Source organism: Primulina eburnea, chromosome 11 (assembly GCF_022965805.1).
Source record: "Primulina eburnea isolate SZY01 chromosome 11, ASM2296580v1, whole genome shotgun sequence".
NCBI lineage: Eukaryota > Viridiplantae > Streptophyta > Magnoliopsida > Lamiales > Gesneriaceae > Primulina > Primulina eburnea.
This window is the reverse complement of record NC_133111.1, coordinates 39,392,539-39,416,537: the sequence shown is the minus strand read 5'-3', so window position 1 is coordinate 39,416,537 and position 23,999 is coordinate 39,392,539. Positions and strand designations below refer to the sequence as shown.

The following is a 23,999-nucleotide window of genomic DNA, read 5'->3' as shown; positions in this document are numbered from 1 at the left end:
GATTTACTCACCAATTAATTTCATTTTTTAAATTATATATTTGAATTGTTACTTATTTTAACACAATTTAATGCTCCAAGAGTAGTCTAGATTTGTTCTTCTTATATGCATTAAATAATTATTATAAAAAATATTTATTATTAATTTAAATAGAGTAGGTCTCTTGTGAGACGGTCTCATGAATCTTTATCTGTATGACGGATCAACCTTACTGATATTTACAATAAAAAATAATACTCCTTACATAAAAAATAATACTTTTTCATGGATGATCAAAATAAGAGATCTGTCTCACAAAATACGACCCGTGAGACTGTCTCACACAGATTTTTGTCTTTTAAATCATATCTAAATGTACAATTTACTTGTTTTTTTAGGAAGTACAATTTTCTTATATTTTAGCAAGAGCAAATAAAGAGGATCATGTAAGAAAGTCACTTCGCTTCGCTCTTTCTTTGACATATATTTTGTATCAATTTTTTTTATCAAAAATTTTAAAATATGATACTATTTTAATTTAGATATTTTAAATCCTACAGTATTTTAATAATAAATTATATTATATGAGTTGTAAAACTATGGGTCATGATTTTTTTACTTTTAATATTAAATTGAACTTTGATAATTAATATAAAATAATAATTAAATAAAATGAAGAATCCAAAATAAATAATAATTAAATAAAATGAAGAATCCAAAATAAATAAATAATATTTGGTAAATAGTAAAATAATATGGAGGGAGAAAAAGGGTTAATTGTGCATAACATTTTAGCACGCTGCCCAACAACTCATTTCTTCTGTAGTACCGAAATATATTGTTGTCTTCTTCTTCCCAGCTTTCTTTTTCTTTCCTTTCTTCTGTCAATGGCGATCCATTAAAGAGAAAGTACAAGTAGATGCACAGCCTGTAACTTGTTTTCTTCTTGAAATTCTGTTAGCTAACGTAATATTCAGTGTTTTTTTGAAATTGGTGTCAAGTTTTTATTTCAAATGTCGAATTTAGTAAAAGGAAATGTGTTTTTTTGCAGGTGCAGATCAGGATTCTCTCTCTTTTACCAGTTGTGGTTTCTCATTTCTTGTACTTTTACTGGCACGGCCTCTTTGCTTTTGACTGTGATGAGATTTGAAAATAAGAAACTGGTAGGAAATATTGGAATGTTGTTGGAATCTTTTAGCGGTAAAGTTTGAGTTTTTCTTTTTTTTTTTGGTTATATCGTGAGAGAACAAAGATTTAAGAGATGGGTTGTTGGTATTCGAGATTGGTAAGTGGAGAAGAAATGGTTTCGAGATGTAAGGCCAGGAAGAGGTACATGAAGCAGTTTGTGAAGGCGAGGCATTCATTTGCCGCCGCCCACAGCATGTATTTAAGGTCTCTCCGCGCCACCGGCGTCGCTTTGCTTCAGTTCGCCTCCGCCGAGACCAATCTTCACCACCACCTCCGACCGCCGGCCACTCCTCTGCGAGTCCCTCCTCCTTTTCCCAACCCACCACCAGCAATGAGCCCAACTTCTTGGACCACCACCAGTGCTTCCACCACCACTTCCTCTGTAGTCCACCCTCCGCCGCCTCCGCCGCCGATGTCTTCTTCATCTGCCTGGGATTTCTGGGACCCTTTTATGCCGGCTTCGGGAAGGCCTGTGGATGAGGAGGAGTGGGAGGAGACCACCATTGATTCTGAGGTAGCCGCCACAGCCACCGCTGCCGCTCGGAGTGTGGCTGCCCCTCCTTCTGTGGTGACGGCGACAGCCACCAGTAGCAGCAGCGAGCTTGCGGTGGTGGTCTCTACGAAGAGTAAAGATCTGGTTGAGATCATCAAAGAACTCAATGACTACTTTGTTAAGGCTGCCAATGCTGGTGATCCACTCTCATCACTGTTGGAAGTCCCCACTGGTCAGTTAAGTTACCAAGAATCGTCAGGTAATTTGATAATCTCATTTCCAGGTCCTGTCATTTTTTCGTTGTCGATTTATGCACTGTGCATGTGTTTGTCTCTTTTGATTTTGCAAGAATTCCGTATTTACATAACATTCGGGTGAAAACATCGACTTCAGACAATTTGATGCCATGTTTGTTGGGAAACAAGAATTGTTTCATCCATCCGGAATTGATTTTGAGAATGTCATAATGAATTTAGAAGCTGTGAATTGCACATTTGCTGACTATAAATTATATGGGCAATATCATATTTGATTCTCAACGATTGCAAACTGAAGTAGTTGTTGGGTCCGCGATTTATGAGTTGCATTGTTGTTACTAGCTTTTAATGCAACGACGAACACTCAGTTGTACAATGTTTTATGTCAGAATTCGTCGTCAACCCTTGTGGATGTATCCTTCTATATTCTTTTGATTGGTATTGGATTTATTGTGCTAAAGGTAAAGATGATGGTAACGTGAAGAGCTTAAGCCCCTATTGTGATGAGTTGCATTGTTGTTACTAGCTTTTAATGCAACGACGAACACTCAGTTGTACAATGTTTTATGTCAGAATTCGTCGTCAACCCTTGTGGATGTATCCTTCTATATTCTTTTGATTGGTATTGGATTTATTGTGCTAAAGGTAAAGATGATGGTAACGTGAAGAGCTTAAGCCCCCTATTGTGGACATGGAGCTCGAGCAGCGCGAAATGGAATGCATTTGGGAAGTTTTGTGAGGATTCGGGTGGAAATAATATTGGCCGTGGCAATGATGGCATAGCAACTCATTGTTCAACAGTCGAGAGGTTGTATGTATGGGAAGTGAAGCTCTACCAGGAGGTTAAGGTATCACAAATTAACTGTGTTGTAGCTGAACTCGATACAAGACAAAATACTGTGTCCTTTTTATTTGTAAAAAGAAATTTTTTCAAAATATATTTTTGTATACTTTCTGGAACCAAATATGATTCTAGTATGTAAAGGTAAATCGTACGACCGTGTTCCATTATTTTAACTGGTTAAAATCTTTTCCTTGATGATGTGGTAGAACGCTGAGTATTTGAAGTTAGAATATGAGAAGAAGGTAGCTGTTCTTAGAAAGCTAGAGATGAAGAGTGCCGATTATTTTAAAACTGAAAAGGCAAAAAAGGATGTTGAGAAATTGGAATCGCAGTTGATGGTTGCTTCGCAGGCTATTGAGGCTACTTCAAGTGAGATTACCAAATTAAGGGAATCAGAGCTTTATCCACAACTTCTTGAGCTTGTAAAGGGGTTAGTTATCTTCCTACATATTCGTCAGCGCAGATTTTTTAATTTATCCTCTATATTTGGAATTTAAGTTTTTGTTGCCATGCATTGAATTGATTCATTGTTCTTGTTAAGTTATCGAAAGAAACTTACTTTTATTATAAACCTTATTTTATATTCTTGTTTTTTTCCTATAGTTCCCACTTCACTTGTAGATAGAAGTCTGGTGTTAATTTAGCTATCACTGATGAAGATTGGACACTTGACACAATATTCGAGTGGGTCACATGCTAACATGTTATCTTCTTTTATTTGTCCGGCTTCTGTGAGACTTCTTTAAATTGGTTAAATCTGGTAAATTATGAGCTGGGGAAGCAGCGTCATTGCAACCCCCCTCCCCTCTTTAAACTTTCATACAGATGTTTACTTTTTTTCTTGAAAACGGATACAAAATATGCTCACCCCTTGAGCTTCAGACAACTTCAAACTTTAAGTTTCCCTATATTTCCCTTCTTTTAGGAAACAGACATCAAGTGGATAAATGTTGATGTCGACCACAAGTCACAAACAATGTTATTATTTAAGCTCGCCTAAATTTATTTGATCCTGCTCTTTCCAGGCTAACGTGCATGTGGAGAAGCATGTATGAGTTCCACCAGGTGCAAACACACATAGTCCAGCAACTCAAGTTCCTTAACTCGATCCCATCTTCCAGTCCCACCTCTGAAATCCATCGACAATCGACACTCCAACTCGAGCTCAAAGCTCAGCAATGGCATCTCTCCTTCTGTAACCTTATGAAGGCTCAACGTGATTATGTTCAGTCGCTCACTGGTTGGCTCCGCCTCAGTCTATTTCAAGTTGGTAACAATCCGCTTCACAAAACAAGACAAGATTCAGCCATTTACTCGCTATGTGAAGAATGGCAGCTTGCCATCAACAATGTCCCCGACAGGGTTGCCTCAGAGGGAATCAAGAGCTTCTTAACTGTCATCCACGCCATTGTAGTGCAACAAACCGAAGAACAGAAACAAAAGAAGAGGTCCGACTCGGCATTCAAAGATCTCGAGAAAAAGGCATCCGAGCTTAGATCACTGGAAAGCAAATACGGCCCATATACACTACCGATTTGTTCCAGTGAAACAAGTAAAAACCCGGTGCGGGAGAAAAGAGTAAAGGTTGAGACTTTACGGGAAAAAGCAGAGGATGAAAAGGCTAAGCACGAAAAATCGGTCAGTGTAACCAGGGCTATGACAATGAACAACCTACAGATGGGGTTGCCACATGTGTTTCAGGCTATGACTGGTTTCTCCAATGTGTGTACACAGGCGTTTGAATCGGTACATAATCAGGCCAAAAGTAACCATGACTTGCAAAACATGAAAATGATTTTGCCTTGAACAGCTGAGAAGGATGGATTTTCATGCTTTCATTTTGACTCTATGTACAGATGTGCATTAACCCCCCAGGTTCGCGCTCTACAGCTTTCAACGAATGCGAGAAATACGGGTGCACGCTAGACGACTAGATTGTGCTTGATCATGAATACTTTTATCACCTAATATAATTTTATGTTCCTCCCTTCTACAGAGTTTTTCAAATTTTAATTTAGTTCCCCAATTTGTTAGCTTATGAAGTAAATTTGATTTTTATGTTGTATACTTGTTGCTTAACGTTCGTATTTTTAAAGACCGAGAAAATTTAGATGTTTAACTTTTGCATGAAAAAGATTTTGTTATATATCTCAGTTTTTTCTTTTGTGACTTTTTTTTTTGTTTTTTCAGAAAAGATTGTTATATTTGAGTTTCGAATTCGAGATTTCACATCATATTTGGACAGTTGGTGTTAAATGTGCTCTGACGGTGATGTTTTCATGGTCTAAAAGAAAGAAATGTGCAAGTAAAACCTGTGGCCAAAAAATTTGGGCCAATGAATCACGTTTTCTTTTTTTATTACAATTCGGGTCGGCGCTTAAGGTTTGAACCCTGTTATCCTCGTCTCTCCACAGTTCAATCTTCTCAAATATGGACATGTCCACATGGTAAAAAAAAATATACATCCACTACGGTGTACAAATCTCAATATCATCTCATATGATCTGTAGAAATTTTTTTTTACAAAGTCTTATAAGTTTATATTCAGGAGACAAACCAATCAATCTATATTTATTATGAATACTCTTTTTCACGAGTTAAATCGGGTCAAAAATCTTTATCATAAAATTGATTCGTGAAACTGTTTCACATGAATTTTTGTGTGACGCTGCCCCAATCATTATTTATTTTCTACTCTTTACAGAAATAATCATATTCTTATTTAATTATGGACAAAAACTTGTGTGAGACGGTTTTACAGGTCATATTTGTGAGACGAATATTTTATTTGAGTCATCTATGAAAAAATATTACTTATTATGCTAAGAATATTATTTTTTATTATAAATATCGATAAGATTGACTCAACCTCACTCCTAATTATTTTTGGTTTGGGTAAAAACAAAACAAGAGTTTGTTTTGTCGGATCGTTACTTAAAACGCGCGTATGGCCGAAAAAATGGTAAGGGGGAAAAGTTAAAATACAATTGAAGCCAAGTCTCCTTTGGTGAGCGTGAGTGTCAGTCACCTACCACAACTCACCAAACCCAAGTCCAACTCACCTAAACAACCACCAAAATCGCCTTCCCCGGACGCTACAAATCTTATTCCTCCTCCCCGTCATCACCACCGCCGCCGTCGCCTCATTTCGCACCACCTCCGATGGCGGCTTCTTCCTCCTTCTGCTCCCAACACACGCTTCCTCTGCCAACCCCTTCTCACAGCCACAACAAACTCACCTCGCGTTATTCGCTTGTCCGGTTGCATGCCTCCAGTTCTTTCAGTTATTCCTCGTCTTGTCTATCTTCAGAATATAATAGTTATTACAGTGGTCTTCGTGCGGGGAAGATTGGATTGAAGGCCTCGGCGACTCCCGCTGCTCCTGTCATGGATCAAACCTCGTCTTCCTCTCCTGGTGTTTCTACAATCGTTGAGGTAGATTTGGGCGATCGGAGCTACCCGATTTACATCGGCTCCGGCCTTCTCGATCAGCCACAGTTACTCCAAAGGTAATTGCTTCTCCTTTCATTCCTTTGATATTATCAGTATGTAATCGCTTGTATTTAATGCTGGTTCACAAGCTTTTGGTTTGTCTATCTCTTTCTTTGCTTCCGTCTATTTGAATTCTGAAATCTTCTCCCTTTTGTTAAGTTTATGCCTGAAAACTCTGCGACAAAAAATAGGAAAAATGGCCCTCGATAGATGACCTAACTGGTATTTTAGTTATTCAAACTCTCTCTGAAGGGCTGTGCTAGTAAATTACCTGGGTAACTTTGCATAACGTGGATTATCTATGGTATTTGAAGCAATTCACCTCAACCCTGTTCGCCGGAGTATTTCCCTGTTTGCGCTTGCATTTAACGGCTGATCCCTTTTTGAAGTTTGATGTGATCATCCTTTATATCAGTTAGCTATGGAATTTTGAAATAAGTGGATTGACATGTTGTCTTCTGAGGATGGCCAACTTGATTGAATTTAAAAAGGTTTCAATATTTTCTTTTTGGTTGATGCCTTTAACGTTGTCTAAGACTGCACCACTGCTTCTAATTTGAGGTTATGTTTGAAATTGTATGCAATCATTTGCATATACTAGAAAGAAGTGTGTGTTTTAGCTTAATTATTTGTTCCAATTCCTTTAAGAATTTTGAAAAAGGAGCATGCATAAGAGTTCTAAAATTATTTTAGTAATTGGTTTAAGGAGAAGTGGATCATGTGAAGTTAAATAAGTTATTTTCAGTCCAAATCCAAATATCATCTGTAAATATTATATTATATGAAACTTGGTAACAAAGGTAACATAGGAGAATATGAACCCATGAAAAATACTTACATATAGTGAATATTTGGATGTAAAAAAGGCCATGTTTGTTTCATATTACAGAATCGTTTTAGAATATTTCAATGTGGAAACTCGGATTTAATTTGTTTTTTGATACTTATTAACAAATTTTTAATATGCGTTCCAATATCATGAACTTTTCAAATTTTATGCAACTAATTGTTTATCATGATATATTATATAGAATTCCTCTTCATTGTGGAATTCTTTTCTTATGTCTTCTTTTTTCTGTATATGTCGATATCTTATCCGTGGAGCATGGGGAAAGAAAAAAAAATTTAAGACCTCAATTACATATCTTCTTCCGATTGATTTTCTTTGTTATGTTAGAGTATCTTGTTTTATTGGCCCTTCACTTTTAAGACCACCTTCTGATTGTTATTCATGTGTCTTTGTTATTTGCCTGTGTTCTTGGGATTCATTATGAACTTCTTAATTAGTTACCTACCATCTAAATAAGTTCCTTTGCTACTGGATTCTTCCATTATGATGAGAGCCCTACACCCACTGGTTAGTGTAATGGCTTCTTCCATGCCTTCACTCACGCCAAAAGACAAAGTGAAAAAATAATATTCCTTGTATTTTATATTTTACTATAATTTATGTTGATGTTTATCTATTCTTATTCTCTCTGTTTTGCTCTCAAATTTGTGATTTTTCACTTTTTTCCAATTTCTTGTACCACATGTTAGGAGGATTGAGTTTGGCTTTTGCTTTGTTCTCTTGTTACAGTAAGATTACTATTAACTCACTATTACATTATAGGCATGTTCATGGAAAGCGAGTCCTGGTGGTCACCAATACCACTATCGCTCCATTGTATCTTGATAAAACAATTTGGGCTTTAACAGACCGAAATCCTAATGTCATAATTGAGAGCGTGATTTTACCAGATGGAGAGCAATATAAGAACATGGTAAGTATCCTTTGTTCTGAGGACATTGCCATCTGGAATCAATCTTCAATGGCAACTTAAGTTCATTGGCTTTATTGTGTGTTTTCATAGGACACTCTCATGAAAGTTTTTGATAAAGCAATTGAATCACGAATGGACCGACGCTGTACATTTGTGGCTCTTGGAGGTGGAGTCATTGGTGACATGTGTGGATATGCTGCGGCTTCTTACCTGCGTGGAGTAAATTTCATTCAGATCCCTACCACTGTCATGGCACAGGTATGACACTGATAGACTGGTTTCATCTCAGATAGTTCGTCATATTTTTACATCATTTAGTTTTCACTGTTATTCTGCTTGTTTTTTACTTCAGGTAGATTCTTCGGTTGGGGGTAAAACTGGAATCAACCACCGGCTTGGTAAAAATATGATTGGAGCATTCTACCAACCACAATGTGTGCTTGTAGACACTGACACTTTGAATACATTACCGGATCGAGAATTAGCATCAGGGCTTGCAGAAGTCATTAAATATGGGCTTATTCGAGATGCCAAATTTTTTGAATGGCAGGAAAACAACATGCAGGCTCTCATGGCAAGGTGTAATTTATTTAGTCACTTGTTGCATATCTCCTTTGACATTTAACAGCGAGATGTGATTTGTTCGTTGGATGTTGAAGTAATAGAAATAGTTGCATGAGACCTTATTAAATTTCTGAGATCTACATAATTCAAAGAGTAGCGGCATAAAATGAGTGCAATAGATGAAAATTTCGCTGCTTTTGTATAAAAGATCTGTTTATCTGTTGTCCATGGGTATATGGTTTCGTTTGGTGATGATTTGACCTGTAATATCTCCTTTGCAGGGATCCCAGAGCATTTACTTATGCTATCAAGCGGTCGTGCGAAAATAAGGCTGAGGTTGTGTCCCTAGATGAGAAGGAAAGTGGATTGAGGGCAACATTGAACTTGGGTCACACTTTTGGTCATGTGAGTGTGATAATTCGATTCTGATGAATGATATTACTTTTAAAAATACAGTCATATCATGTGATTTCCTGTGAAATGCCACACTCCTAAATTGTATATTTATTCATCAAGTCATTTTTTTATGAGCTATCCACTTATATTCACAGGCTATTGAGACTGGTGTTGGATATGGGCAGTGGCTTCACGGGGAAGCAGTTGCTGCTGGCACGGTATGTAGGTTGTTATTTCCTTATTCATATAGACCATGACATTTTCATATTATTGATCTGCACTCTTTTTTTAGCCTCCTGAATGAACGTCCCAATGTGATACAAACCTAGAACCTCCTAAGAAACCAAATTTTCTGCCACTGGCTTTAACTGATTGGTTACAATTTTATTTAAGAGGTTATGCTCAAGGATGCCATATTTTACAATTTCAGGTCATGGCAGTTGACATGTCTTGCCGACTCGGCTGGATTGATGATTCATTGGTAAAACGGGTGTATGATATCTTTCAACGAGCCAAGTTACCCACAGCCCCTCCAGAATCCATGACTGTAGACATGTTTAAGTCTGTGATGGCGGTAAGAAAGAACAAAGTCAAACACATATAACGCTCGTTGACATTCGCATTTTGTTCTTGGCGTAATGGTGATTCATGAAATGCAGGTGGATAAGAAGGTAGCTGACGGTCTGTTAAGGCTTATTCTGTTGAAAGGTCCACTTGGCGGCTGTGTCTTCACTGGTGAGTACGATAGGCAGGCCCTTGACGACACGTTGCGTGCTTTTTGTAAGTCTTGATTTAATCTTGCTTGTAGCAATTTAACGATTGTCCGTGTGTTCGTAGTTTTGCTTGCCAACTTCATCTATTCTTTTCATGTGGTTTCATTTTCCTTGTTTTCTTACACGGTGTTTCTTGTGCCATTATCGAGAACGTTGTAAAAAAAAACCTTACATATTGTAATATTATGAGAACTTAGCTGATTATAGCCTTTCTAACACCTCATTTTTCATGTCGGTTTCATGAGGGATTTGGATCTTCTGTTTAGGTTGAAAACAAAGCAGTTGGTAATGTGCACATTTTACACGAGATGATCAACTAATCATCTCGTTTTTTTGACAATTTTTCAATTTTATCGGATATTGTGTGAGGTCCATCAGATGATCATCAAATACCGTGTTTTCAACCACAACAAATGATCTAAATACTTTGATGAGTTATCAGTGTTATTTAAATGGGTTGTGTTATTTACCATTCAATTTTTGTTAAACATACTTCATTTGTACGATAAATTGACAATGTTACCCTTTAATTAATTGTCTCATCAATTCCTAAAATAAGTTATCTAAACCTTTAAGAACTCGAAATATTAAAGTTATAGTTTTCAATATTTTAAAATTTAGAAAAATATATAAAACTAATTATAAAAATATTATTCATTAAAACCATTATTTATTTTATGTTATATTCCCAGTTTTTGAGAAAAAATAATTTCATTCTTATATTTTTCATTATTCTTTCATATTTTCTTATATTTTTTGTGGTAACATAAAAAATTCAAACTTTTAATTTAATCAATATCTTATAAAAGAGGGATGTCTAACAATAATTTTTAAAAATATATATATAATGATTTATGTATAATAAACATTCTTCTAAATAAAAAAGAAAACACCGATAAATTGATTTTAATACTTAGTGTGAATCTATATGAAATTAAAAGATTAATAGATTTCAATTTATGTCATTGTAATTATTTTCTTAATTACTAGAGTATGTGTTATATGCTTTGCAAAAGATATTGTAAAGTAATAATATATATTGTTTTTAAAATTAAGTGTGTTTGTGTGTGTTTATACATACATATATATATAATTAAGTGTGTTTGTGTGTGTTTATACATACATATATATATAATTAAGTGCGTTTGTGTGTGTATATATATATATATATATATATATATATATACAGTTTTGATATCCTGCACACCTACCGTGCACACCTCTGTGAGCACCGATGAGGTGTCACTCACCTATTGGATGTGATGGAATATAGAAAAATTGTGCATCCAATGGGTGAGTGACACCTCATCGGTGCTCACAGAGGTGTGCACGGTGGGTGTGCAGGATAACAAAACTATATATATATATAAATAAATAAATATATATATATATATATTATCCTTAACACTTTAATAAAATTTTGGTAAAGCAACATCCTGTAAAGTGTAAACCCAATTAATTTTATGTATTTTATTAATAAAAAACATTTTTGTATTCCTTTCAAAATCTTGAGATAAAAAATGAATAATATTAAATTCTAAAATTACCAACTGATTTTTAATTTAATAATTTATTTGCATATGAAGAAGAACCACAAAATGTTTTTGAGATATTAAAATTTGTTTTGACGAACAAAAGAATTGCATTTGAGTTTTTTTAAGGTAAATAGAGATTTTATAGTATAAAGAAGGTAATTATTATAGGTAATCTTGTTTATAAGAACACTAAATAGAAAGAATAAGGTTTAATAACACTTTTTGGGGTTCATTTCACCCTACCTTGTGAGGCACTGCCCCTATGAGGTGATCAAAGGCCCAGATTTACACACACATACACCCCATGAAGTGATCAAAAGCCTAAATTTAATCACCATGTAAAATCAATGGCTGAGATCCTGTGAGGGCACTGCCCCCACAGGTAGCATCTACATTACCACTTTTTGGAGTACATGTATATATATATATATATATATATATATATATATATATATATATATATATATATATAGTTTTGATATCCTGCACACCTACCGTGCACACCTTTGTGAACACCGATGAGGTGTCACTCACCCATTGGATGCACAATTTTTCTATATTTCATCACATCCAATAGGTGAGTGACACTTCATTGGTGCTCACATAGGTGTGCACATTAGGTGTGCAGGATATCAAAATTATATATATATATATATATATATATATATATATATATATATATATATATATATATATATATATATATATATAATTTTAATAAGGAAAGTCCAGTATAATATCTACTTTTTTCTTGGTTCCTCCTTAAAACAGCCCCCATAATGAATTATCTATTAATCCATGGGTAAATTTGCATTTTGCTATACCTGAAAATTAAAATAATAATAACAATAAACAGAAACCCCTTAATAAATCAATAGTTTCTCACACGTTTGTTTGTTTTTTTTAAGGTAAACTTGCATTTTATTGATTAAAATCGTTCCTTACAGGTCCGACTAATTACGTTGAAACTTATCATTCATTCAAACAAATGATAAAAAAAAATGAAGAAACAAAATGTATAATATTATGAATTATACTACTAGTCGTTCTAAATTCATGAATATCGTATGATATCAACAGTATCTTCAAATCTTTACTAATTTCTAGTGCGCACTTCCCGACGTGACCAAAGTCTTCCTCTGAGACTGTGACTGCTTGCACTCCAACGAGCAATCTGTTGCTACTTGAACATCCACAAAATTCTTCTCATACAGCAGACTGACCTCTTCCCTGGTGGCTAATAAATCTCCATGGACCACCGATATGGGTTGACTGATTTTCTTCCCAAATGTCAGTAGAAGTCTACCTCTCTTGTATCACAATACTCCACCCACGCTGTAGTGATTCAATCTCTCATTGACACATGCATGATGCATCTACATTTAGCTGGAAAGCGCTTCTGTCTGATTTTTTCCAACTCTTCTCGGCCATGCGCTTATGCACTAAGTTGGCATGCTTCTCTGCCAATCTTGCTGCACGAAAGTCCGAGAGCAGCGCTGAGCTCCCAGCTACGTACACTCCCCGCCGTCGCAGTTCTGCCATTGTACGTCGTGTAGAAGTTTCTGCTTTTCATTCCAGATAGCCCAGGGAAAGAATATGAATTTCACAAACTCTTCCTTCGACATTTGTGCTCGCATCCATTTCACTTAAATCCAAATCGGAACGTGGTGGTTATGCAAGTTTTGACTAGATATCATCCCCGTTAGTTTCTAATACGTTTTTGAAGCACAAGCATAAATGCTTATTTCAGGGGCTAATGAATAGAATTTCCTCGTTAACTAATGCAACCCTTTGTCTTTGGTAATGGTAATACTATATTAATTACTTCCTACACACATTAGTACACAAATTTTTTTTTTTAATGATATGGGCACTTGTGGTCTTTATTTTCCGATGTACACTGAGTAAACCACATGCACTAACGCAGTAGTCTGCAAATCACATTAGTCGTATAAACTACACTAGACAAGTCATGTATGATAAACTCTTTCAGTAAGGTGTTAGTACGGAGAATCGACTATTTATACATATTTGTCTATATGGTGTGTTATCAAAGTGGTCACACTAACATGTTTTTGGCAGCTACATATATATGACCCAAGTATATTATTAATTATTTTGTAACACAAAAAATGGTTTTCAAAGTAATCTAATCGAATTAATAATTATATTTCATCAATATAATTAAAAATAATTAGATAAAGTATTGCAAAAATTTATTATTAGTTTGTGTTTACTTTATGATTGTTTAGATTTATTATAGTTAATTATTGTTTTATATTATTTAAAATAATTATTGAGTGGGTCTCATGTGAGACAGTCTCATAGATTTTAATCTGTGAGACGGGTCAACCCGACTGATATTCACAATAAAAAGTAATACTCTTAGCATAAAGTAATACTTTTTCATAGATTACCCAAATAAGATATATGTCTCACAAATACAATCCGTAGACCGTCTCACACAAGTTTGTACCATAATTATTATAGAAAAAAAAATTATAATCACATTTTTTAAGACCCTATTTTTGTGTTTTTACAGCTCTCTCATATGTATTGAAATACATAGAAAAAAACTACGAATGTTCACAAAGCAACCATAATCATTCACGAGTTCTTACCATTATCTTTAATAATACTGAGGTTGAGTGATTTATAGAGTTTAGTTCTCTGCAAACAAAATACTCTATAGAAGTAGGTGATAAAATGATGTATGATTTTCCTTAGTTTTTCTTTTCAATAAAATATATTTTATTAAATTTATTTATTCTTTTGTCTCTATCACATCTACTTTCCAAAAAATTTAAAACTACTAAAATATTTTCTTTAATCTTTTTTAAACTTTAAATTTTTAAATATTATATCATTCATTATATAAAAATTTATAAAAAAAACATTAATTAAAAATAACACAAAAAATATCACATATATGCATGCAACGGGTGCAAAAAATCATATTAGGTGTTGTCATGAGTGCGGTTAGTGTTTGAAAGATTATTGGATACAATAATTGTTTCTGCTTGATATAAATCAAAACGTGATTTTTGAGCTGATGATCGTTACCATCAGCTATAAATTTTGGTTAAACGAAAAAAATTTGATCCAACAAAATTTAACTTAAAAATTTAAACCACTTCCTAATTCTAGTTCAACAAATTTATTTCACCAAGATCTCATATTTGAGACAAATTACGAATTAAAATCCAATGATAAAAAAACACATCCCCAATTAAAAATAAGAGTGTGTATCATGTGAGACCATCTCACGAATCTTAATTTGTGAGACGGGTCAACCCTACCCATATTCATAATAAAAAGTAATATTTTTAGAATAAAAAATAATACTTTTTCATTGATGACCCAAATAAGAGATCCGTCTCACAAATATGACCCGTGAGACCGTCTCACACAAGTTTTTACCTAAAAATAAATCTAAAATTATTTGACTCCTATCCTGTAGAGACCCAACGATCTGCAGGCCCGTTTATTCCAGGTCCAGCGGCCCCATGATATATTTCTTCTCTGCTAGAAAATCGGATCGGAGAGAGACTGTAGAATTAAAATTAGAAAAATGGAGAACGACTCAATGGCAGCGTTTCCCGGCCAAAGTAAGGTAGGCATTTTGCGTAATGATTTCTCTCCCCATTTTCAATTCTCTCACTTCCATTGAGCCACCATTTTCTCTCTCTCGATCTTGATCCCCCATGTTCTCTTCCTCGCATTCTTGCAATTTTAGGGTTAGGGTTTGGATTTGACTGTTTTCTCGGTGTATTGACAGGTTTTTTCGATTAACGGAGGAGCTTGAGAATTTTTGTGTTCTTTTATTATGTGTGATTGGGCGTAAATATATAATTGTGTGCTACATCAGGTCTTCCGGAGAAGATCTGAGACGTGGATAGTGTGTGTGTGTGTGGTGTATGTGAAAAAAAGTGTTGCGATTTTCTTCATCTGAAGAATGAGTGCCTCGAGATTCATCAAGTGTGTGACGGTGGGCGATGGTGCCGTTGGCAAGACCTGTCTCTTGATTTCCTACACCAGTAATACCTTCCCCACGGTATGTACATCTTTTTCTTGATACTTTCATGTGTGTGCGCGTTTGTGTGCATTCGTTAAATCTTGAGAAGTCGGTGAAATGGGAAGAGAAAAATATGAGCTGCATGGCCATTTCTTGTGTCTATTGATGGAAAGGACAGATATCTGCTTACTCGTGGCGTTGCATCTTGTTGTGTAATTTCTTTGCCAAATCTTCAAAAAAGAACCTCAGATCTGTTTCGATTGAATGCTCAATGTTGGTGTTTTCGTACATAGTTTATTTCAGATAGAGGGTAAAGAACATTTTTTATGTGTGATTTGCGACCTGCATAACATGTTTATTTTATTATTTAAATTTAAATCAAACAGGATTATGTGCCTACGGTATTCGACAATTTCAGTGCAAATGTGGTCGTCAATGGAAGCACCGTTAACCTAGGCCTCTGGGATACTGCAGGTAATTACTAGATATATCTTTCTTGAGAACTATTATTCCAAAATCTTCTTATATACGGGCCTTGTTATGTGTAGATTTAGAAATATGTGCATCTTTGAGTATCCCTTTTATAATTTATGAGCCTACAATTATCAAACAGGACAGGAAGACTATAACAGATTAAGACCTTTGAGTTACCGTGGCGCTGATGTTTTCATTTTAGCATTTTCTCTCATTAGCAAGGCCAGCTATGAAAATGTTTCCAAGAAGGTAATGGATCAAATTTTCTCAGAAGACTTTCTTTTACTCTTACTTTTCTACTTTTTACTTTTACGTGCTTCAGTTTTGTTGGCTTGCTGAGATCATTCATTAATTTTTCTCCAGTGGATTCCCGAATTGAAACATTATGCGCCTGGTGTCCCTATCGTTCTCGTGGGTACAAAACTAGGTGAGGTTTCTTGGTTTATCTATCTTCTCTGCCTTAGTCAGACAATAACAACATTTATAATTATAAATGAATAAAAATGGACAGAGACGCTGTTGTAGACATAATTTGTAGGCGTAATTAGTTGTAGATCTGTTGCTGCGATGCTTTAGCTATAGGACTAAAGGTTATCTCGCATTTCTCGTAAGTACTTTTATTTGTGATAAGTAATATTCATCGGAAATTAATTTACTGAAAACGGGTAAGTGGTTCGGCTCTGTCATTTTCATTACTTCTGTAACTGTTTTTTTTTTATGTTTCAGTTTTGGTCACAGGTTCAAATTTTAGCCTCCTTTTGGTCTTTTAAAAATTTCAAAATATCCGTAGTGTTTAGTTTTTTTTTAAAAACTCTCCCCTCTGATTAAGTTGAATATAGAAGAAAACAGCTTGATTAGAATTATGGGAGGTCTGTCAGTGCTGCCTAGGATGCTGTCTTCATCGTTTTTTGGCAATTTTGTGCTTGGGGTTCCTATTTGTTACCTCTTTCTATGATCTCTACATATGCTTTTGGTTTTGTTTACGATTTCTCGCCTGAATGAGTCTGTAGGAGTTAGGACACTAAGAAGAAGTATCTGTGCTGATAGTTTAGTTGTTGAAATTACAAAAGACTACTTCGACTTCTTTTTCTCATTGAATTGTTTTTCTCATCTTTACATGTCTCTACACATCTAGTTGAAAAGGTTGAGGATGATTAACCTAGATGCAAATGGTGTTTTATGATTTACGTTGTAAGATGATCAATTGTAGAATTCTCTGATGGCACTATTGTTTTACTCGTTCAAAATGGAAATTGCTTGTAATTTAAATGAATATATTTATTTGTTGATTCTTGAGTAATTTTGTCGGATTCAGATCTTCGAGATGACAAGCAGTTCTTCGTTGATCATCCAGGCGCTGTACCCATCACTACAGTACAGGTGAGAGTATACCTATGTAGCTCTCTTTGCCATCTTCTTTCTTGATTTGTTTGAAACAAAAAAGACTCAAATTATGTTTCTTCCCTCCCATTTCTGAACATTATAATGCCATATTTCAAACTTGCAGGGGGAGGAGCTGAGAAAAATGATTGGTTCTCCAGCTTACATCGAATGTAGTTCAAAAACACAACAGGTATACTCAAGATTCAATGCACAACTTTCCAATTTTTATTTTACTGGTACCATCACTCTTTGAACACGCAGCACTCGTTTATCCTATTATGTTTTTCCATCAGAATGTCAAAGCAGTTTTCGATGCTGCTATCAAAGTCGTGCTCCAGCCACCCAAGCAAAAGAAAAAGAAGAGTAAGGCTCAAAAGGCCTGTTCTATATTGTGATCAGCATTAGGTACACAATAAGGACAATAGCCCGCCAATTGTTTCTCCTCCATCAACTTCATTTGCTTTTTCCTCCGTCAAAGGAGGAACCGTTGCCTTCCTCCGCTTGCTCCCAGTTCTAGCAATTCATATCAATCCCAAATTGTTAAGTCATAAAAAAATTAAGTTGGTGGTTAATATTAATTGTTTTTGCATTCGTCCTTCTTCGGTTTAGTCCACCTTTTATTCATTGAAAATTTGTGTGTTGTAGTTTTCAGTATGATCATGCTGACCACTTAATCAGTGCTTGACATGCTATCCACTCAGTATTATCTGACACTATAAATATTTCCTAGGTACTAACTAAGATGCCGGGCTACAATACTTTCTTTATACATTCATTGGCCAACATGTTTCTTTTCTTGAAAAACAGAACAAAGTTTGGCCGGATAAGATTCTTGGTGGATCACAATAATTTATTTTGTAATTTAAAAAAACAAAACAAAACAAACAAGGATATTTATTTCGTCACAATTTCGTCGGTTTCTAAGATGTCAAAATAATATTTGATTAAATGTTCAGGATGATTATACCTAATTCCCAAACACGTGGTCCCTTGTATGTGCCCTTTACATATTTGATCCTTACTTTTCAATTTTTTTTTATATTTTTTTGACTAAATGAAGGCTTGAGGTGTGGTGCGTGTGCTCAATATTTGAAATTGCGAGGAACTATTAACTCATAAGGATTTTTAGAAATCCCGTAATTTCATAATGATTAATTATGTAAAGATCTTCGTGTTGAAAATATAAATTATTCTCCTCTTCACAATTGAATGTTTCTACTCAGTCTACGATATATCGAACTCGTTATTAGATATTAAGTTTTTGTACTCATCAATGTTTTTTGCTGCACAAAAAATTATATAATCACATTCACGTGACTTAAAATTTTAAAATTGCATAAACAATAAGTTTATAATTGTTGTGCTAAATTATTAGGCCCACAAATCTCCCATCAGTTATTCAGTGCTCTTCCTAATAAATACATTTCCACTATATTTCCAACTTCTTTTACATGTTCAAATTAATTCATCCAACCTTTTACTTCTTCCAGCTTTTTTAGGGGAAAATAAACTTTAACTCCTTCAAAATCCGAGAAAAAAAAAATTAATTCATCTCCTCCATCTATCCCTTCTATATTATTAAATTAGACACTCGTAGATAAATTTATGGCAAAAACTTGTGTGAGACGATATCACGAGTCGTATTTTGTGAGACAGATATCTTATTGGCAAAAACTTGTGTGAGACGGTTTCACGGGTCGTGTTTGTGAGACGGATATCTTATTTGGGTCATCCATGAAAAAATATTATTTTTTATGCTAAGAGTATTACTTTTTATTATGAATATGAGTAAGGTTGACTCGTTTCACAAATTAGGATACATGAGTCTCACTCTATCTTAGAGTCCATGAAAAATTATTACTTTTTATGCTAAGAGTATTACTTTTTATTGTGAATATCGATGTGTTTAACCGTCTCACAGATACAAATTCGTGAGACCGTCTCAAAAAATATCTACTCTAAATTGATGGTGAAGCCACGGTGAAATTGCAAGTATATTTCCATATATATATATTAGTGTCCTTTTGCGCGCAACCTTATACAGCCGAACTATTTATTTACATGATATTTATGTTATTTTCATATTAATGGTTTTACATATTTTTAATTAGGAGTGATAGACTATCGAAAAATTTAAATTTTATAGCTAAAGATATAATTGATTTTTATTTTTATTTTTATTTTTACAAAAATTGATAAAGATAAGATTAAAGATTTAAAAAGAAATATTATTTAGGAAAAAAATCACCAATAAATTATATATTGAGATATAATTGTAATTTTAAATAAGAATTCATCAAATTAATTAGAAGTTAATCGGTATGATAGTCTCATCTTTAATTAAAGGCAAAAACTTGTGTGAGACGGTCTCACGGGTCATATTTGTGAGACGGATCTCTTATTTGGGTCACCCATGAAAAGTATTACTTTTTATGCTAAGAGTATTACTTCTTGTTGTGAATATGGGTAGGGTTGACCCGTCTCACGGATTATGACCCGTGAGACGGTCTCACATTAGACTCACTCTTAATTAAATAGAAAGATAATAAGACTTAAGATAGTAATATATACGATTTTGATATATTGTCCAACAACCGTGTATTAGTGTATATCTTTATGTCCACACTTAGGTGAGTTATCATATAATTTTGACGTGCTTCATCGCGTCCGTCCACCAAGTGATTGGCACATCGACGACGAACACAAAATGGGCACATTTTACGAACAATATATATAGTTTTAATATGTTATACATCTATTATGCATATTATGTGAGCACCGACGATGTGATATTCATCTATTAGATGTGATAAGTGAGTCACACATCGTCAATAATCACATAAGTGTGTACAGTAGAATATGGATATTCATCATATCAAAATTAAATTCCTAAATCTCATTTAACCATCTCCACATTTTGATTAACTTTTCATGAAAATTAAATTACCACACATCTTTTTCAATTTTCATCCTGGTTAAAATAACAACGGCCACGTATTTATGTTACAAACGAAAATAAATTATGATTGATATTAAATAGATTTTGGCCTCCGTAATTTCCGGAAATAGAATAATACTAAATAAATAGCAGAGGAGCCCCACACAGACACCCACCAATACAAATATGACACGTGTCTTGTAATGTAGTTATTGCCTCGATTTGGGTAACTGTTCCTCAAAAAAATGGCGGGCATAGATAAATTTCAAAATTTCCCCTCAAAAACGGGAGACAAAACCCTACCTGCTTACGTTTCTCTCATTTCCCTCCACTCTCCTCCTTAAATATTCATTTTATTATTGATTTTTCTTTGGTTTACGCTTATGGCTTTGTTTTCGGAAGGATTAGCGAAGGTTTGTTAACTGAAATCTCAATTTTTCTTGTTTTTTTTTGTTGTTGTTGCGTGATAGAGTTTGTTTGATTGGCCTTTGTTGTGTTTTTAGATATTCAGGGTTTTGGTGATTATTACGTGATGTTGTTGTCTGATTTGTTTGTGTTTGTAATGTGGAGATGAATTTATAGGATGTATAGTTTTTTTTTTCTGCTGATTAATGTCTAATTTGATGAAGAAAATGATTAGCTGAAATGGGTGGGTCTCAGAATTTGCTTTTTGATCGGTTATTTAAGTGATGCTGACTTTGGTTTGCAAATGGTTGTTCGTTGAAAGGTAAGACAGATTTGAGAGTTATCACGTTTCCTCTTGAGAAGTAAGAGATTCAGACAATGGGGAAGGTGTCGCCAAATGAAAGGCAGTCCAGAAGTGGGAGACACAAAAGAAAGTCGAAAAATTCAAACAATAAGTATTTGAAGCCTGGGGCTCTTGCCCAGCTTAGAAATAGCAAGGCATCAGCTTCTAAGTCGTGTATGGACCTTGGGAAGAAAAGAGTCGGGATTGTAGATTCCAAGCATACTGGAAGTTATGATGCTGATATTTTTCTAAATAAGGACATTGATAAAAGCCCTGAAATTTTGTCACCCGAGAGGTTCGAGTTCGCTCCTGGAAATGGGCATAGTGATGTGCTTAATCAGAATAATTTACAGCGAACTCCAAAGACACCTTGTTCTGAAGAACGTGTTTTTGAGTCAAGGCTGGAGTCTCTTCCAATCGATTTACTGGTATCGTATAACTTCACCCTTTAGCTTAACAATGCTATTTGTGCGCATTGTGCAAATATTCAACATTGTAGGTTTCACTGTTCTGGCTGATTCTGACTGGTCTATATGTTGTAGTGACAGTTAGACTCATTGTTTTTGTTTGAACATTGGTCATTGAAACACGAGTCTTCTCATGTTCTTATGAAGGACAAAAGGGGTTTTTTCTATTTATTTGCTGCTAAAGTAGTTGCCAATTTCTTCACCCTTGCACGCAGATATCTTGGACCATTGTTGCTTGTCATGTATTTCCACTTACAAGGCAAAAGTTGCGAACTTGCTGATTCTGTTGGCTCTATTTTATAGAATGCTGCACTTTGAGAAAAATATTATTTTGTATTACATGCTATTTTTTTGTGATTGCTTTTACGACCCTAAATTCTGATGTACATATTTTCTTAAACAGACTTGCAAATGTACCTCCAAATGTGTTAATATTTCATTGATCACAACTAATAAATACTTATGAGTTCTGAATATCATGTTCTGATTGGCGGGTTAATAAAAACATATATTGCCTGTTACCCTGACCTCAGAGGAATTTATGTATTTGTTTAACAAGACATATTTGGAATCTCCTTTCTCTGCTCCAGAACGTTTTCTTATCACCAATAGTGTTTGTTGACTCTATCAAAAATCTGAAATTACAAAGTAAAAGAACACTGCAATACTGAAACTCTTCTCACTAAAGACACGTCGAAGCAAATTGATATCTTTACTCTCATACATTTGGATACATGTTGTAATTTTATTGTTTCTGACATTTGTTTCTTAATTTCCAAGGAGTTATATTTAACTAATATATTATATCATGAAGGTCAAAATACTTTGCAACCTCCACCATGATCAACTCAGGGCAGTTTTCCATGTCTCTGAAAAAATTAGGAAGGCGGTAAGTTCTGTTCCATAACACTTTGTTATTTATCTGCCACTGTATATTTAAAGTAACACGACGCCATCTATTTAATGATTTGACTGGTCCAGGTCGTTATAGCGAGGCAATTCCACTTTAATTACACCACTCCAGATAGAGCAAGGCAAGAGGTGCTAAAAATAACGACTCCACTACCGACTGATCATTGGCCCTTTGTGAGGTTAGTGTTTCTTTTTTCTTTTTATTTAATCAGTCATGGTAAACGGGCAGTGTTTTGATTCCCTTTAAGAAGTCTACTCTAAATATCAAAAGGTTGTAACATATTGGAACCATTTGCAGCAAGGGAGGTGGAAAAGGAATGTGGATTGGCAGCCCTCGCACACCCAAGGCACCTAAGCACGGTCCTCGTCCCCCTTCTCGTCTAAAATGCACGGAGATGCGCCAAATTGCTGCTGTTCTCTTCCAAGGATCCTCATTTTCTTCAAAATGCTTGGTGCCGTCACTTTTGCCGAAACCTGTCTGCAAATCCTTGGCTTCTAATAGAGCCCTCTTTTATGAGGATGAACTGTGTCAAGCCGTTGCACAAAACAATCTTCTTTGATTTTTGCTATGGTTTTTTTTGTAATATCTTTTGTTCCATTTTTGTATAGCAAGAACATTGGCATGCTTCCTTTTGGTATAGTTTCTGGATATTTGGAGCAGTCCTGGCTAAATTTTTGCAGTCAATTTAGGTGCTTGTGAATTTTGGGGCCTAAAGATTCTGTTAGGATTAGACTGATAAGTAGTCTTTGGTTGTTCTCGAAGTGAGTAATGTAATACATAAGTATTAGTAATATGTACAGTGTTTTTGGGTTTTAGTTTTTGATAATTTATTTTGGATTTTCAACTATTTAAGTAGTGCACAATTGAATGTATGTACAAGCAGACGAAGGTTGGTTGGTATGAAAGTAAATGAACTAAGCGAGGTGAGTTCGATAAAAAAATTTATTTGAGATCGTTTGTTTTTTTTTATAGAGTCAAAGTTGAGTTTAAAGATATCCAGTCGCGAGTTTGGAGCTTGGCTTGTTTATATGGGTCGTGTGCGTGAGTGTGAGTTTGGCTCGTTTAGTATTCACGAACATGTTCGTAGACATAGCTCGTATTTGGAAGGATTTGATTATTTGAACATAAGATTTTGTTGAACGAAAAATAAATTACATTACTTAGCTTCAATTGAATTTTTGAATTTAATTTACAGATCATAATATTAAATTATCTTTAAAATATAATAAATAGAATAACATGATAGAAATGAACTAACTTATATTTTTCACCCAAATTTACATAAAGAAGACATGTACGTTGAGTAAATTTATAAAATATGACACCAAAATATTATAAAAAATTAGCATGATAAATAAGTAGAACTTAAATAAAACGTACCCATTAATTCATTTAAAAGGACCGAATTATTAAAATAATATGAATTTGTACTATCAAGTCGATTGCAAATTTGAATAAATTTGTATATATTATGTCGAAACTTCTTTTAAAAAGTAGTGTAATAATGATAATGCCGCATTGACATGTCTTGAAAAATTAATTAAATAATTATATATAATCAAGATAATTTATAGAATACTAATATAATTTCATAATTGTAGAATAATAAAATTAGACTTATCATTAATCAAATAAATTATAAAATGATTTAAGAACCATTTACAGCAAACTATTTGAAATTGATAAATTTGCTACAACAAAGACATTTTAGAATTTAATATTTTAAATACAGTATAATTAATTTATATCCCTAGATGTATTTTGGAACGTTCAATGA

General features: G+C 34.3%; 4 protein-coding genes across 8 annotated transcripts; all 4 read left to right on the top strand.

Moving 5' to 3' along the window:
- The first annotated feature begins 779 nt into the window (after nt 1-779).
- Nucleotides 780-4,885, top strand: LOC140805953 (protein ALTERED PHOSPHATE STARVATION RESPONSE 1-like). 2 transcript variants are annotated; one of them, XM_073162339.1, is made up of 5 exons: nt 780-909; nt 1,031-1,919; nt 2,563-2,765; nt 2,968-3,191; nt 3,787-4,885. In XM_073162339.1, the coding sequence occupies exons 2-5, from the start codon at nt 1,241-1,243 to the stop codon at nt 4,565-4,567; spliced, it is 1,887 nt and encodes a 628-aa protein (XP_073018440.1). In that variant the 5' UTR covers nt 780-909; nt 1,031-1,240; the 3' UTR covers nt 4,568-4,885. The 2 variants fall into 2 exon arrangements, with proteins under 2 accessions (XP_073018440.1, XP_073018439.1); XM_073162338.1 differs by having other exon boundaries at nt 780-945.
- An 857-nt stretch (nt 4,886-5,742) lies between these two features.
- On the top strand, nt 5,743-9,958 carry LOC140805952 (3-dehydroquinate synthase, chloroplastic-like). Its single transcript, XM_073162337.1, has 8 exons — nt 5,743-6,270; nt 7,866-8,016; nt 8,107-8,274; nt 8,369-8,595; nt 8,862-8,985; nt 9,132-9,194; nt 9,407-9,550; nt 9,636-9,958. Exons 1-8 carry the CDS (start codon nt 5,924-5,926, stop codon nt 9,765-9,767), a joined length of 1,356 nt encoding a protein of 451 aa, XP_073018438.1. The 5' UTR covers nt 5,743-5,923; the 3' UTR covers nt 9,768-9,958.
- Nucleotides 9,959-14,766: 4,808 nt separating this feature from the next.
- LOC140805954 (rac-like GTP-binding protein RHO1) lies at nt 14,767-17,747 on the top strand. Of its 2 annotated transcripts, none has more exons than XM_073162340.1 (8): nt 14,767-14,897; nt 15,063-15,338; nt 15,686-15,773; nt 15,913-16,022; nt 16,137-16,200; nt 17,089-17,153; nt 17,281-17,346; nt 17,450-17,747. In XM_073162340.1, the coding sequence occupies exons 2-8, from the start codon at nt 15,240-15,242 to the stop codon at nt 17,549-17,551; spliced, it is 594 nt and encodes a 197-aa protein (XP_073018441.1). In that variant the 5' UTR covers nt 14,767-14,897; nt 15,063-15,239; the 3' UTR covers nt 17,552-17,747. The 2 variants fall into 2 exon arrangements, with proteins under 2 accessions (XP_073018441.1, XP_073018442.1); XM_073162341.1 differs by having other exon boundaries at nt 14,849-14,892.
- A 2,630-nt stretch (nt 17,748-20,377) lies between these two features.
- LOC140804783 (F-box protein At4g35930-like) lies at nt 20,378-23,161 on the top strand. Of its 3 annotated transcripts, none has more exons than XM_073160912.1 (5): nt 20,378-20,507; nt 20,827-21,270; nt 22,124-22,198; nt 22,291-22,400; nt 22,520-23,161. In XM_073160912.1, the coding sequence occupies exons 2-5, from the start codon at nt 20,878-20,880 to the stop codon at nt 22,779-22,781; spliced, it is 840 nt and encodes a 279-aa protein (XP_073017013.1). In that variant the 5' UTR covers nt 20,378-20,507; nt 20,827-20,877; the 3' UTR covers nt 22,782-23,161. The 3 variants fall into 3 exon arrangements, with proteins under 3 accessions (XP_073017013.1, XP_073017014.1, XP_073017012.1); XM_073160913.1 differs by having other exon boundaries at nt 20,384-20,507; nt 20,831-21,270; XM_073160911.1 differs by having other exon boundaries at nt 20,385-20,507; nt 20,822-21,270; nt 22,520-23,160.
- The last annotated feature ends 838 nt before the right edge of the window (nt 23,162-23,999 follow it).